This window comes from Coregonus lavaretus (assembly GCF_964263955.1).
Source record: "Coregonus lavaretus genome assembly, contig: HAP1_SCAFFOLD_140, whole genome shotgun sequence".
NCBI classification, from domain to species: Eukaryota; Metazoa; Chordata; class Actinopteri; order Salmoniformes; family Salmonidae; genus Coregonus; species Coregonus lavaretus.
In genome coordinates, this window is record NW_028162154.1 from 669459 (window position 1) to 686432 (window position 16974).

At 41.0% G+C, this 16974-nt stretch overlaps 1 protein-coding gene across 1 annotated transcript; it reads right to left on the reverse strand.

The window, feature by feature from the left end:
• Positions 1-397: 397 nt before the first annotated feature.
• On the reverse strand, positions 398-16276 carry LOC311119529 (uncharacterized protein; the record flags this gene model as incomplete). Its single annotated transcript, XM_084194202.1, has 5 exons — positions 15469-16276; positions 14208-14305; positions 13900-14077; positions 579-679; positions 398-406 (listed from the first exon to the last, which is right to left on the reverse strand). The coding sequence occupies exons 1-5, from the start codon at positions 16013-16015 to the stop codon at positions 398-400; spliced, it is 933 nt and encodes a 310-aa protein (XP_084050328.1). The 5' UTR covers positions 16016-16276.
• Positions 16277-16974: the final 698 nt, after the last annotated feature.

The following is a 16974-nucleotide window of genomic DNA, read 5'->3' on the forward strand; positions in this document are numbered from 1 at the left end:
GCAGGGTTTCCCAGATTCGGTGAGTCCATAAATTTTTCGTACTGGCGCTTGTAACGCCAGGGTAGTGGGTTTGATTCCCGGGACATCCATATGTACAATGTATGCATGCATGACTGTAAGTCGCTTTGGATAAAAGCGTCTGCTAATTGCCTTATATTATCATTATTGATATACCTCTTTCCACACTGGGAGCAGTGGTAAGGCATCTTCCATGTGTGTGTTACCACATGGTCTTTCCCTAACTGGGTAAATATCTTTCCACACTGGGAGCATTGATAACGTTTCTCTTAGGTGTGGATTCTTTCATGCTCTTTTAGTTGCCTTGACCAGGTCAATTTAAATCCACAGTGGGAGCAGTGGTAAAGCTTCACTCTAAAGTGTATTCTCTGATGTATTTTCAGAGTCCCTAACCGGGTAAAACACTTTACACACTGGGAGCATTGGAAAAGCTTCTCTCCTGAGTGTGTCCTCTCATGTGATTTTAGGCTCCCTACCAAGGTAAAACCCTTTCCACACTGTGAGCATTGGAATGGCTTTTCTCCAGTGGGTATTCTTTCATGCTCTTTCAGGTTACATACCCACTTAAAACTCTTTCCACAGTGGGAACACTGGTGTGGTCTCACTGGTTTGGGCATCTCTGGTTCCCCTGAAGGACTCTTACCGATGTGAGAGTGAGAGTCTGCCAAAGACAAACAGCGTATCTAGTTAAACAGAGACTAGGATCATATACATTTTTATATATTTTTTCATTTTGAGCTGTGAAACATTTTGCTATGTTGTGCACTTAATAAACACGACCCTGAATGAACCCTCCACATGGTAAAACTGTCTTCCTCTGAGGTTTAATCCAAACTAGATCCCTCAATAACCTGAGGTCAGTGTTTTAGATTGTTTAATCCAGATCCAAATTATCCTTCGCTGTCTTGATTCTGTCCCCTTCATCATTTTGAAAAGAAAATGAAAGCCAAGATTTCACCCAAATGTCATGAAATCAGCCAGGAGTTGGGTTGTAATAATATAGCATATACTGTATGACGTGGCATCATAGAGATTTTCAGATTAGTCTGTGTAACTCTTTACATTTACATTTTAGTCATTCAGCAGATGCTCTTATCCAGAGCGACTTACAGGAGCCATTAGGGAAGGGTTTCCCAGATTCGGTCCTCGGGACCCCAAAGCACGTGTTGGTTGTTGCCCTAGCAACACTACACTGCATTAGGGTTAACCTTTTACTGCAGAGGGCTAAATCAGGGTCACACATTCTTGGTAGTCTTAAACAAATCTGCTTTGAAACACACCTCACACACATTGTTATGGGCTTAAAAAAATGAAATAAAAGACACCTGTACCATGTCAGATATAGAGTTGAAATGTATTACATTAGACACCTGTACCATGTCAGATATAGAGTTGAAATGTATTCCATTAGACACCTGTACCATGTCAGATATAGAGTTGAAATGTATTCCATTAGACACCTGTTCCATGTCAGATATAGAGTTGAAATGTATTACATTAGACACCTGTACCATGTCAGATATAGAGTTGAAATGTATTCCATTAGACACCTGTACCATGTCAGATATAGAGTTGAAATGTATTCCATTAGACACCTGTACCATGTCAGATATAGAGTTGAAATGTATTACATTAGACACCTGTACCATGTCAGATATAGAGTTGAAATGTATTACATTAGACACCTGTACCATGTCAGATATAGAGTTGAAATGTATTACATTAGACACCTGTACCATGTCAGATATAGAGTTGAAATGTATTCCATTAGACACCTGTACCATGTCAGATATAGAGTTGGAATGTATTACATTAGACACCTGGACCATGTCAGATATAGAGTTGGAATGTATTACATTAGACACCTGGACCATGTCAGATATAGAGTTGGAATGTATTACATTAGACACCTGTACCATGTCAGATATAGAGTTGAAATGTATTACATTAGACACCTGTACCATGTCAGATATAGAGTTGAAATGTATTACATTTTGAGTTTGCGTCCCGATATTACACTTCATATACATCACAGAACACTGAAATACTGTATAACAAAACTGTTTAACATAGAAATACCTGATTTTCAGTTACATTCGTAAGATTTTATGAATTATGAAATTCTGAAAAATATGAATAACATTCCACCCTTGAGGCCACCAGAGAGCGATTTGGACATTTGACTGCAGGAAAGGGCTACGTGCCCCGCCTCCCTATACCTTATAGCTAAATATTAAGGACCTAATAAAACCATTGAGATTTAAAAACAAATGATGTAGAGCTTCAAATCATGTCTTAAGAAATAATAATTTTGCCCTCATGTGATGTCGAATATTGAGATTGATCAAAGCACTACAGAAAGAGATATTCAGAGACATCGGTTCAGCAACTGCAGAATTTGTGCCACTGTTTAAGATAGAACTCACTGGTGTTCATCAGACCTCCAGTCTCTTCTTCTTCTTCTTCTTCTTCTTCTTCTTCTTCTTCTTCTTCTTCTTCTTCTTCTTCTTCTTCTAATGTAACAGTTATCTCTCCATCCTCTTTAACTCCAAAACCGTCTTCCTCTTCTTTCACTGTGACGGTCATCTCCTCCTCCTCTTTCCCTCCAAAACCACATTGAGAGCAGTGATATGGCTTCTCCCCTGTGTACGTTTTCTCATGTTCTTTTAGGCTCCCTAACTGGGTAAAACTCTTCCCGCAGTGGGAGCAGTGGTGTGGTCTCGCTGGTTTGGACGTCTCTGGCTCTGGTTCCTCTGAGTCTGGTCTTTCTCCTGCCAACTGATATCAACACTTAGTTTCTGATGAGTTATTTTACAACTGATATCAACACTTAGTTTCTGATGAGTTATTTTACAACTGATATCAACACTTCAATTTAATTTCTGATGAGTTATTTTACAACTGATATCAACACTTAGTTTCTGATGAGTTATTTTACAACGGATATCAACACTTAGTTTCTGATGAGTTATTTTACAACTAATATCAACACTTAGTTTCTGATGAGTTATTTTACAACGGATATCAACACTTAGTTTCTGATGAGTTATTTTACAACTGATATCAACACTTAGTTTCTGATGAGTTATTTTACAACTGATATCAACACTTCAATTTAATTTCTGATGAGTTATTTTACAACTGATATCAACACTTAGTTTCTGATGAGTTATTTTACAACTGATATCAACACTTAGTTTCTGATGAGTTATTTTACAACGGATATCAACACTTAGTTTCTGATGAGTTATTTTACAACTAATATCAACACTTAGTTTCTGATGAGTTATTTTACAACGGATATCAACACTTAGTTTCTGATGAGTTATTTTACAACTGATATCAACACTTAGTTTCTGATGAGTTATTTTACAACCAATATCAACACTTAGTTTCTGATTAGTTATTTTCCTTCTGTAAGTTTCAAAAACATTGCTGTGCTGTACTATACTCTACTGTACCGGTGGGCTGGACTGTTGGTTTTTAAAACGGGAGGAATGAGACAGAATATATATCTATTAAACAGTCTGTTCCATACCCACTTTCTCTGCTTACCTCATGTCAAAATAAAAGTCCCCCACAAGTTCTTCCTTTTTTTTGTGCACACATGCCATGCTTTTCATTTTGACAAGAGCAGCTATACTCACTGGTGTCGTGTTCAGTCTCCTCCTCCTCTCCTTCCTCTTCCTCCTTCACCTTTATTGAGATAGCATCCTCTTCCTCTCTAAAATGTTCTTCCTCTTCTTTCACTGTAATATCCTCCTCTTCTTTAGCAGGGGAGTAGCTAAGTTCATGGTTGGGGATGTTAGCTAATTAGTGACTAGCATCAGCGATTAGCATTAGTGCTAGGCTGAGTATCAATCTCAACAAATAGAACAATGAAATTAAGTTGAAGTTAACTAGTAGATACGTAAACAGAATTGTGTTCAAAACACTCAGATTAATATATCCAAAATGTTCTAAAGAACTTCAATGTTTCGGTTTTATATTAGCTAGCAAGCTACCGAGGTGGTTGAATCAGTAGCTTTGTTGTTGTTGTTGTTGTTGAAGAAGCATCTTTTTCTATGGTATAATGGTGGTCCGCAAACAAACCTTTAGGGTGTTTGCCGCCACCTAATGTGCTGGAGTGTGTGGTCAATCATGGTTTACATGAGCTCTACATTGATATACTGTATACAATAAATATGACTAAATAAATCAATATTTTTACCTTTATTTAAACAGGAAGCCTCCATTGAGACCAGGGTCTCATTCCTACACATAACATTTATAGACCAAATCTAATCAAAATCGGAAAGTACAAAACAAAGTAAAATACAGTTCAGACAATCCAGAAAAACAGTCACATTCCTCAGCAAATAGTTCCTCAATCAATATTGTAAATTGCCCAAAAGTAACAAATTTAGGTAAAATCTTTATTTTATTTTCAAACAAAACGTTAGTTTTTAATGCATTTTATTAAAGAATAAAATGATATGTAAAAGTACAAAGAGTGTAGAAAGTGTTGTGTTGATGAGAACAGATTTTTTAATGAGTGAGTATTTTAAACATAAGGTTACAATAATATCAAGATATGCAGTTGGGTCTATACTGCGCCTACATTGTGTAACGATACATCATGTAGATGTACAGTATCAGTCAATGTTTGGACACACCTACTCATTCAAGGGTTTTTCTTTATTTTTACTATTTTATACATTGTTGAATAATGGTGAAGACATCAAAACTATGAAAAAACACATATGAAATCATGTAGTAACCAAAAAAAGTGTTAAACAAATCAAAATATATTTTATATTTGAGATTCTTCAAAAGTAGCCACCCTTTGCCTTGATGACAGCTTTGCACACTCTTGGCATTCTCTCAACCAGCTTCACCTGGAATGCTTTTCCAACAGTCTTGAAGGAGTTCCCACATATGCTGAGCACTTGTTGGCTTTGTTTCCTTCACTCTGCGGTCCAACTCATCCCAAACCATCTCAATTGAGGTTCAGGTCGGGTGATTGTGGAGGCCAGGTCATCTGATGCAGCACTCCATCACTCTACTTCATCACTCTACTTCAGTACGGAAAACACTGGAAAGTCAATACACAAGACACATTCAGAGTCTCTACGGCCTACTGATCCACCATGTATTGGACCTACATCTGTCCTATGTCCTACCGTTCAGCCTACATCTGTCCTATGTCCCACTGTTCAGCAGCCTAAATCCTTATCTCCTGTGTGCGTCCTCTCATGTCTTCTCATGTGACCTAACCAGACAAAACTCTTTTCACATTGGGAGCAGTGGTACTGTTTCTCCCCTGTGTGTATTCTCTCACGCTGTTTCAGGTGACCTAACTGGGTAAAACTCTTTCCACACCGGGAGCAGTGATGAGGCTTCTCTCCTGTGTGTATTCTCTCATGTATTTTCAGGTACCCTAACCAGGCAAAACTCTTTTCACATTGGGAGCAGTGGTAGCACTTCTCCCCTGTGTGTATTCTCTCATGCACTTTCAGGTGTCCTAACTGGGTAAAACTCTTTCCACACTGGGAGCAGTGATGAGGCTTCTCTCCTGTGTGTGTCCTCTCATGTTGTTTCATGTTCCCTAACTGTGAAAAACTCTTTCCACACTGGGAGCATTGGAAAGGTTTATCTCGCTTCTCCCGTGTGTATTCTCTCATGCTCTTTCAGGTATTCTTTCCGGTTAAAACTCTTTCTACACTGGGAGCAGTGATGAGGCTTCTCTCCTGTGTGTATTCTCTCATGTATTTTTAGGCTCCCTAACTGGGTAAAACTCTTTCTACACTGGGAGCATTGGAAAGGCTTCTCCCCTGTGTGTATTCTCTCATGTCGTTTCAGGTCCCTTAACTGGTTAAAACCCTTTCCACACTGGGAGCAGTGATGAGGCTTCTCCCCTGTGTGTATTGTCTCATGTCGTTTGAGGTCCCCTAACTGGTTAAAACCCTTTCCACAGTGGGAGCAGAGGTACTTCTTCTCTCGCTTCTCCCCTGTGTGTATTCTCTCATGCTCTTTCAGGTATTCTTTCCGGTTAAAACTCTTTCCACACTGGGAGCAGTGATAAGGCTTTTCCCCTGTGTGTATTCTCTCATGCACTTTCAGGTGTCCTAACTGGGTAAAACTCTTTCCACACTGGGAGCAGTGATGATGCTTATCTCCTGTGTGTGTCCTCTCATGTATTTTCAGGCTCGCTAACTGGGTAAAACTCTTTCCACACTGGGAGCATTTGAAAGGTTTATCTCGCTTCTCCCCTGTGTGTATTCTCTCATGCTCTTTCAGGTATTCTTTCCGGTTAAAACTCTTTCCACACTGGGAGCAGTGATGAGGCTTTTCCCCTGTGTGAATTCTCTCATGTCGTTTCAGGCCCCTTAACTGATTAAAACCTTTTCCACAGTGGGTGCAGTGGAATCGTCTTGCTGGTTTGGACGTCTCTGGTTCCTCTGAATCTGGTCTTTCTCCTGCCAAAGACAGAGCATTTATTTAAACAGAGACCTGAATGAAACCTCCACAACTCTGCATATTGGTTATTGATTTGGACACGTTAAAACTGTGTTTTGACATTGGGCTATATCCCACCTTGCAAAATGTTGTTGAAAAGAAGACTATGCTCGAGGTCCAATCTATGTTCGGTTTTGGTTGAAAGTGAAAGTTGAAGAGATTTCTCAGGTCGTTGTTTCAACGACTTGAAAACAACTTCATTCAACGTACTTGCAGCCTATTAACATTGACGCAGGATAACACATGCGTCTATGAACAATTTTATTAACAATCTTACATCACTCCAGTATTTCTTGACAATATTCAATAGCTAATTGTCTTTATTCCACTACTGAAGAAGCATGACTCAAATCACCTACTCATATTTCAAACATCCAGCCTGACAAAATATACATTTGTAATTATTCCATGCCTCCCTATTGGAAATGAATTATTGCCAATACATACAGTGGGGAAAAAAGTATTTAGTCAGCCACCAATTGTGCAAGTTCTCCCACTTAAAAAGATGAGAGAGGCCTGTAATTTTCATCATAGGTACACGTCAACTATGACAGACAAAATGAGAAAAAAAATCCAGAAAATCACATTGTAGGATTTTTAATGAATTTATTTGCAAATTATGGTGGGAAATAAGTATTTGGTCACCTACAAACAAGCAAGATTTCTGGCTCTCACAGACCTGTAACTTCTTCTTTAAGAGGCTCCTCTGTCCTCCACTCGTTACCTGTATTAATGGCACCTGTTTGAACTTGTTATCAGTATAAAAGACACCTGTCCACAACCTCAAACAGTCACACTCCAAACTCCACTATGGCCAAGACCAAAGAGCTGTAAAAAGGACACCAGAAACAAAATTGTAGACCTGCACCAAGCTGGGAAGACTGAATCTGCAATTGGTAAGCAGCTTGGTTTGAAGAAATCAACTGTGGGAGCAATTATTAGGAAATGGAAGACATACAAGACCACTGATAATCTCCCTTGATCTGGGGCTCCACGCAAGATCTCACCCAGTGGGGTCAAAATGATCACAAGAACGGTGAGCAAAAATCCCAGAACCACACGGGGGGACCTAGTGAATGACCTGCAGAGAGCTGGGACCAAAGTAACAAAGCCTACCATCAGTAACACACTACGCCACCTGGGACTAAAATCCTGCTTAAGCCAGTACATGTCCAGGCCCGTCTGAAGTTTGCTAGAGTGCATTTGGATGATCCAGAAGAGGATTGGGAGAATGTCATATGGTCAGATGAAACCAAAATATAACTTTTTGGTAAAAACTCAACTCGTCGTGTTTGGAGGACAAAGAATGCTGAATTGCATCCAAAGAGTGAAAACCTCCTTCCATCAGCAAGGGCATTGAAGATGAAACGTGGCTGGGTCTTTCAGCATGACAATGATCCCAAACACACCGCCCAGGCAACGAAGGAGTGGCTTCGTAAGAAGCATTTCAAGGTCCTGGAGTGGCCTAGCCAGTCTCCAGATCTCAACCCCATAGAAAATCTTTGGAGGGAGTTGAAAGTCCATGTTGCCCAGCGACAGCCCCAAAACATCACTGCTCTAGAGGAGATCTGCATGGAGGAATGGGCCAAAATACCAGCAACAGTGTGTTAAAACCTTGTGAAGACTTACAGAAAACGTTTGACCTGTGTCATTGCCAACAAAGGGTATATAACAAAGTATTGAGAAACTTTTGTAATTGACCAAATACTTATTTTCCACCATAATTTGCAAATAAATTCATTAAAAATCCTACAATGTGATTTGCTGGATTTTCTCATTTTGTCTGTCATAGTTGACGTGTACCTATGATGAAAATCACAGGCCTCTCTCATCTTTTTAAGTGGGAGAACTTGCACAGTTGGTGGCTGACTAAATACTTTTTTTCCCCACTGTAACTAGCAACTGTAACGGATTACATTTAGAAAGTAACCCAACCAATCAACCCTGCCAAGATTATTTTAAATGATACTTTTTTTGTAAACTGGCCTCGGGTTATTGAGGGATCTGATTAGGATTAAACCTCCTAGCAAGAGAGTTGTGGAGGTTTCATTCAGGTCTCTGTTTAAATAAACGCTCTGTCTTTGGCAGGAGAAAGACCAGACTCAGAGGAAGCAGAGACGTCCAAACCAGCAAGACCATTCCACTGCTCCCACTGTGGAAAAGGTTTTAATCAGTTAAGGGACCTGAAACGACATGTGAGAATACACACAGGGGAAAAGCCTCATCACTGCTCCCAGTGTGGAAAGAGTTTTCACACACTGTTGCTGGTATTTTGGCCGATTCCTCCATGCAGATCTCCTCTAGAGCAGTGATGTTTTGGGGCTGTCGCTGGGCAACACGGACTTTCAACTCACTCCAAAGATTTTCTATTGGGTTGAGATCTGGAGACTGGCTAGGCCACTCCAGGACCTTGAAATGCTTCTTACGAAGCCACTCCTTCGTTGCCCGGGCGGTGTGTTTGGGATCATTGTCATGCTGAAAGACCCAGCCACGTTTCATCTTCAATGCCCTTGCTGATGGAAGGAGGTTTTCACTCTTTGGATGCAATTCAGCATTCTTTGTCCTCCAAACACGACGAGTTGAGTTTTTACAAAAAAGTTATATTTTGGTTTCATCTGACCATATGACATTCTCCCAATCCTCTTCTGGATCATCCAAATGCACTCTAGCAAACTTCAGACGGGCCTGGACATGTACTGGCTTAAGCAGGGGGACACGTCTGGCACTGCAGGATTTGAGTCCCTGGCGGTGTAGTGTGTTACTGATGGTAGGCTTTGTTACTTTGGTCCAAGCTCTCTGCAGGTCATTCACTAGGTCCCCCCGTGTGGTTCTGGGATTTTTGCTCACCGTTCTTGTGATCATTTTGACCCCACGGGGTAAGATCTTGCGTGGAGCCCCAGATCAAGGGAGATTATCAGTGATCTTGTATGTCTTCCATTTCCTAATAATTGCTCCCACAGTTGATTTCTTCAAACCAAGCTGCTTACCTATTGCAGATTCAGTCTTCCCAGCCTGTTGCAGGTCTACAATTTTGTTTCTGGTGTCCTTTGACAGCTCTTTGGTCTTGGCCATAGTGGAGTTTGGAGTGTGACTGTTTGAGGTTGTGGACAGGTGTCTTTTATACTGATAAGTTCAAACAGGTGCCATTAATACAGGTAACGAGTGGAGGACAGAGGAGCCTCTTAAAGAAGAAGTTACAGGTCTGTGAGAGCCAGAAATCTTGCTTGTTTGTAGGTGACCAAATACCTATTTTCCACCATAATTTGCAAATAAATTCATTAAAAATCCTACAATGTGATTTTCTGGAGAAAAAAAATCTCAATTTGTCTGTCATAGTTGACGTGTAACTATGATGAAAATTACAGGCCTCTCTCATCTTTTTAAGTGGGAGAACTTGCACAATTGGTGGCTGACTAAATACTTTTCCCCCCACTGTACCTGTCAAACAGTGTAATCAGTAAAGTAATATTCCATTCCATCAGCAGACTATATGATCTATAATATCAAAAGCCGCACTGAAGTCTAACAAAACAGCCCCCACAATCTTTTTAACATCAATTTCTCTCAGCCAATCATCAGTCATTTGTGTAAGTGCTGTGCTTGTTGAATGCCCTTCCCTATAAGTGTGCTGAAAAGTCTGTTGTCAATTTGCTTACTGTAAAATAGCATTTTATCTGGCCAAACACAACTTTCCCCAAAACGTTACTAAGGGTTGGTAACAGGCTGATTGGTCGGCTATTTGAGCCAGTAAAGGGGGCTTTACTATTCTTTGGTAGCGGAATTACTTTTGCTTTCCTCCAGGCCTGAGGGCACACACTTTCTAGTAGGCTTAGATTGAAGATATGGCAAATAGGAGTGGCAATATTTATTAGACCTAATTGATAAATAGACTAGTCAGTATAGGATACATTTATTAGACCTAATGGATAAATAGACTAGTCAGTATAGGATACATTTATTAGACCTAATGGATAAATAGACTAGTCAGTATAGGATACATTTATTAGACCTAATGGATAAATAGACTAGTCAGTATAGGATACATTTATTAGACCTAATGGATCAATAGACTAGTCAGTATAGGATACATTTATTAGACCTAATGGATAAATAGACTAGTATAGGATACAATTTAAGTGTACATTATTGTTATTTGATAGGCTACTAGACCTAAAGAGGCAATCTGCAGTTCAAACAACAACAAAGTTGTCACCCTGCCACTGTTTTGGTATATAGCTGAGGGATGGGGTCAAACATTAAATACACTACATGACCAAAATTATGTGGACACCTGCTCATCGAAAATCTCATTCCAAAATCATGGGCATTAATATGGAGTTGGTCCCTCCTTTGCTGCTATAACAGCCTATAACAGAATGTCATTGTATGCTGTAGCGTTAAGATTTCCCTTCACTGGAACTAAGGGGCCTAGCCCGAACCATGACAAACAGCCCCAGACCATTATTCCTCATCCACCAAACTTTACAGTTGGCACTACGGTAGCGTTCTCCTATAGCCTCCTCCTATTTGTACTGGACTCGAAGTGCATCCTCAAATCAACCAATCACTCTAATCTTAATTCCAACCCTTAGACGTCCACAGACTAACCCATCTTTCCCAGTATAATACTATTTCCTTCGGGCAATAGATCCTTCACCACTGAACAAAAATATAAACGCAACATGCAACAATTTCAAAGATTTGACTGAGTTCCAGTTCATATAAGGAAACCAGTCAGTACCTGGCGTGACCATTTGCCTCATGCAGCGTTACACCTTCACATAGAGTTGATCAGGCTGTTGATTGTGGCCTGTGGAATGTTTTCCCACACGAGCTGTTACATATTGGCGGAAACTGGAACACGCTGTCGTACACGTCATTACAGAGCATCCCAAACATGCTCAATGGGTGACATGTCTGGTGAATATGCAGGCCATGGAAAAAACTGGGACAGTTTCAGCTTCCAGGAATTGAGTACAGATCCTTGCGACATGGGGCCGTGCATTATCCTGCTGAAACATGAGGTGATGGCGGTGGATGAATGGCACGACAATGGGCCTCAGGATCTCGTCACATTATGAATGGTATAGCACGGTAGTGTGATGTTATTGGTCCGTTTTAAAGGCCAATTCCAGACCTGAACAGTATAGGGTGCTTCATTATTCGTCCCTTCCAGGGGAACTTTCAATTATTTAGAACAGCCATGGAGGGGTCTTGGTGTCTGGGAATAGTTGGTTATCAATGTAATACCATAACCATCCTTCACCACACTCTCTGGATTTACTCTGCTGGTTGTCCTGCTAACAGATACCAGTATATATTCATGTCAACTAACAGAACTCTGCTGGTTGTCCTGGTAACAGATACCAGTCTAACTCTGCTGGTTGTCCTGGTAACAGATACCAGTATATATTCATGTCAACTAACAGAACTCTGCTGGTTGTCCTGCTAACAGATACCAGTATATATTCATGTCAACTAACAGAACTCTGCTGGTTGTCCTGGTAACAGATACCAGTATATATTCATGTCAACTAACAGAACTCTGCTGGTTGTCCTGGTAACAGATACCAGTATACAGTGGGGAAAAAAAGTATTTAGTCAGCCACCAATTGTGCAAGTTCTCCCACTTAAAAAGATGAGAGAGGCCTGTAATTTTCATCATAGGTACACGTCAACTATGACAGACAAAATGAGGAAAAAAAATCCAGAAAATCACATTGTAGGATTTTTAATGAATTTATTTGCAAATGATGGTGGAAAATAAGTATTTGGTCACCTACAAACAAGCAAGATTTCTGGCTCTCACAGACCTGTAACTTCTTCATTAAGAGGCTCCTCTGTCCTCCACTCGTTACCTGTATTAATGGCACCTGTTTGAACTTGTTATCAGTATAAAAGACACCTGTCCACAACCTCAAACAGTCACACTCCAAACTCCACTATGGCCAAGACCAAAGAGCTGTCAAAGGACACCAGAAACAAAATTGTAGACCTGCACCAGGCTGGGAAGACTGAATCTGCAATAGGTAAGCAGCTTGGTTTGAAAAAATCAACTGTGGGAGCAATTATTAGGAAATGGAAGACATACAAGACCACTGATAATCTCCCTCGATCTGGTGCTCCACGCAAGATCTCACCCTGTGGGGTCAAAATGATCACAAGAACGGTGAGCAAAAATCCCAGAACCACACGGGGGGACCTAGTGAATGACCTGCAGAGAGCTGGGACCAAAGTAACAAAGCCTACCATCAGTAACACACTACGCTGCCAGGGAGTCAAATCCTGCAGTACAGACGTGTCCCCCTGCTTAAGCCAGTACATGTCCAGGCCCGTCTGAAGTTTGCTAGAGTGCATTTGGATGATCCAGAAGAGGATTGGGAGAATGTCAGATGAAACCAAAATATTACTTTTTGGTAAAAACTCAACTCGTCGTGTTTGGAGGACAAAGAATGCTGAGTTGCATCCAAAGAACACCATACCTACTGTGAAGCATGGGGGTGGAAACATCATGCTTTGGGGCTGTTTTTCTGCAAAGGGACCAGGACGACTGATCCGTGTAAAGGAAAGAATGAATGGGGCCATGTATCATGAGATTTTGAGTGAAAACCTCCTTCCATCAGCAAGGGCATTGAAGATGAAACGTGGCTGGGTCTTTCAGCATGACAATGATCCCAAACACACCGCCCGGGCAACGAAGGAGTGGCTTCGTAAGAAGCATTTCAAGGTCCTGGAGTGGCCTAGCCAGTCTCCAGATCTCAACCCCATAGAAAATCTTTGGCGGGAGTTGAATGTCCGTATTGCCCAGCGACAGCCCCAAAACATCACTGCTCTAGAGGAGATCTGCATGGAGGAATGGGCCAAAATACCAGCAACAGTGTGTGAAAACCTTGTGAAGACTTACAGAAAACGTTTGACCTGTGTCATTGCCAACAAAGGGTATATAACAAAGTATTAAGAAACTTTTGTTATTGACCAAATACTTATTTTCCACCATAATTTGCAAATAAATTCATAAAAAATCCTACAATGTGATTTTCTGGATTTTTTTTCCTCATTTTCTCTGTCATAGTTGACGTGTACCTATGATGAAAATTACAGGCCTCTCTCATATTTTTAAGTGGGAGAACTTGCACAATTGGTGGCTGACTAAATACTTTTTTTCCCCACTGTATATTCATGTCAACTAACAGAACTCTGCTGGTTGTCCTGGTAACAGATACCAGGCTATCTTCATGTCAACTAACAGAACTCTGCTGGTTGTCCTGGTAACAGATACCAGTATATATTCATGTCAACTAACAGAACTCTGCTGGTTGTCCTGGTAACAGATACCAGTAGGCAGATCTATTTTATTTGTTTAAACTAAACTACAGCACTTACTTTGATGAGTAAAATCTGCTCCTTTCTTCTCTTCTCCTCCTCTCACAGTTCCACTCAGCCCCGTTGTTTTCCTGCAGTCCACCAGCCGCACAGACAACCTCTTCAGACCCAGCAGTAAGGTGCTACTGGGAGAGGTACGACACAGGGACTCTGGGAGGGCGGAAGGGCTAGTGTTGTCCTGGTAACCATATATAGGGGACAAAGACACATATCATTATGGATGCTGATGTCACTGTTGTCATAAAGTACTTTACAGAAACCCAGCCCCCGATAGAGCAAGCTGTATGCTAGACCAGACCAAGCTGTACCATCTGGTGTTCTGATCTGGAGAGACTCTTCTCTGCCTCGTCAGCATCAGGATGTTGTTGAGGCTCCCCAGAGGATCCATGATAGTCATGTCTCCCTCCTGTGTGAACGAGAACATCAAACAGATGGTAAACATGTGACCTCAGGGTCTAAAAAGTGCCTAAAATGTCTAGTTTCATCATGATAAAAAATATAGATATTAATATAAATGTAAAAAGCATGTCAAACATCCTTCCTCCAAATTAAGTTTCTATGTTGTTTTTGGGCTGTCCTAGCGTGGAATCGTCTAATAATAATTTAATAATAATATGCCATTTAGCAGACGCTTTTATCCAAAGCGACTTACAGTCATGTGTGCATACATTTTTACGTATGGGTGGTCCCGGGGATCGAACCCACTACCCTGGGCGTTACAAGCGCCGTGCTCTACCAATTAAGCTACAGAGGCTCACGATTTGATTGGCCCTCAACTCGCAGCTCAGACACTTAACTCAGGATAAAGTGGAGTCAGCAGGTTTGGAGCTGAAGGATTTGTTGCCATAGAAACGTACAAGGCTAACAGGTAAGCAACCTTCAACGGTTATCCTGAGTTGAATCCAGTGAGTTGAATTCAGAATTGACCAAAATCAGCTCACTAACTCCTCTATCCCACTACATAGAGTTAAACATGCTGTTCTGATGGGGTTGAATGGGGTTGATGACCATTGAACTAAAGTTGTTGGGCATTTAGAAGTTATATTTGTCAAGAATCACTGGCTACAACTCTCTCGTATGTGTCACCAGTTTCTTGGACTTCTCCTCTGCTTTTAAACTCTTAGATGTGAAGTTCTGGACTGGTTCCCAGTTACATTTTGTGTACAAAGCGTTCTGTGAATTTCATAGGGTCCCGTGCCTTATAGCGCCAGAAAGCCCCATCTGTCTGCTGTCTGTTTCCATTCTCTCAGCGGACCTGACTTGAACTGTCAGGTTTCAGACCCCAACATTTGCATAGGTAGTCACGTGTCACATTTTCTGGCTATCCAGAAAAATGATCAATTATCTCTTCCTCTGAGCAAGTGAGACCAGCTTGGGAGACAGCTCCCAGTGTGGAAAGATATTTACCCGCTGACTTCACAAAATGATTTTCGATGTAAATGGAGTATAAAGTATCAATCATTTAAAAGTCAAAAAATGCATGCACCAATCACAGATTGCCCCTTTAACAATCCATACAGTACTGAACAACCTATTCGAGTGCAGAACTTTTTTTAGACAGTTACTCACTGGTGTTAATCAGATATTCTGTCTCCTCCTCTTTCACTCCCAGAACGTCTTCAACCTTCTCTTTTATTGAGATAGCCTCCTCTTCCTCCCCAAAAGGTTCGTCTTTCACTGTAACATCCTCTTCTTCTTTCACAATAACAGCCTCCTCTTCCTCCTTTTTTATTCTGAAAGCATCTACCTCCTCTTCTTCCACTGTGACAGCCTCTATCCCCTCTTCCTCTTTCACTCCAAACGGATCTCTCTCTTCTTTCACTATAACATCCTTCTCTTCTTTCAATGTGATATCCTCCTCCTCTTCTTTCATTCTGAAAGCTTCTACCTCCTCTTCCAGTGTTACAGCCGTTATTCCCTCTTCCACTCCAACATGCTCCACTTCTTCTTTCACTGTGATAGCCTCCTCTTCCTCCTTTTTCATTCCGATAGCTTCTTCCTCTCCTTTCACTGTAATATCCTCCTCTTTTACGACAATGTTCATCCCCAGAACTTCTTTCTCCGTCCAGCAGACCTCCTCTTCTTTAGCAGGAGGAGAGTAGATTAGTGAGCTCATGGTCGGGGATGTTAGCTAGCTAGCTAGCATTAGCTGGTTAGCATTAACGACTAGCCTAGTGCCGGGCTCAATATCAATCTTAACAAGCTAACACATTTAACATCTAGCAAATGACGTTAAAGTTAAGAAGTTGATACGTAAACATAATTGTGTTTAAAACGCTGAGACTAATATACACAAGAATGAGCTTCAATGTTTCATTTTCATGTTGACTAGCAAGCTATCGAGGTGGATAAGTAGCCGTGTTGCTGTTCTTAGTATCCCGTCCACTAGATTATACGTCACGCAAGAAGCACCTGAATGACTCACATCGCCATCTGCTGACTGAATTGGGTAACGCAGTTTAACAAAAAAGATTCTGTCAAACAATGTCATAACTTCAAAGTAAGGATTTTCCTCACTTCTTATCGGAAGAAACCGGAAACATCCGGTTTTCATGGATACACAGTATCTTCAAGTTAGCTTCCTTATACAATTTTCTTCTATTCAGATTTATTTAAATTTTTACATTTTAGTCATTTAGCAGACGCTCTTATCCAGGGCGACTTACAGGAGCCATTAGGGCAGGGTTTCCCAGATTCGGTGAGTCCATAAATTTTTCATACTGGCGCTTGTAACGCCAGGGTAGTGGGTTTGATTCCCGGGACCATCCATATGTACAATGTATGCATGCATGACTGTAAGTCGCTTTGGATAAAAGCGACTGCTAATTGCCTTATATTATTATTATTGATATACCTCTTTCCACACTGGGAGCAGTGGTAAGGCATCTTCCATGTGTGTGTTACCACATGGTCTTTCCCTAACTGGGTAAATATCTTTCCACACTGGGAGCATCTACCTCCTCTTCTTTCACGGCACGAACACACAGAGAGAGCCAAGCTAACGTTAACTAGGCCATGTGAGGGAGCATTGATAACGTTTCTCTTAGGTGTGGATTCTTTCATGCTCTTTTAGTT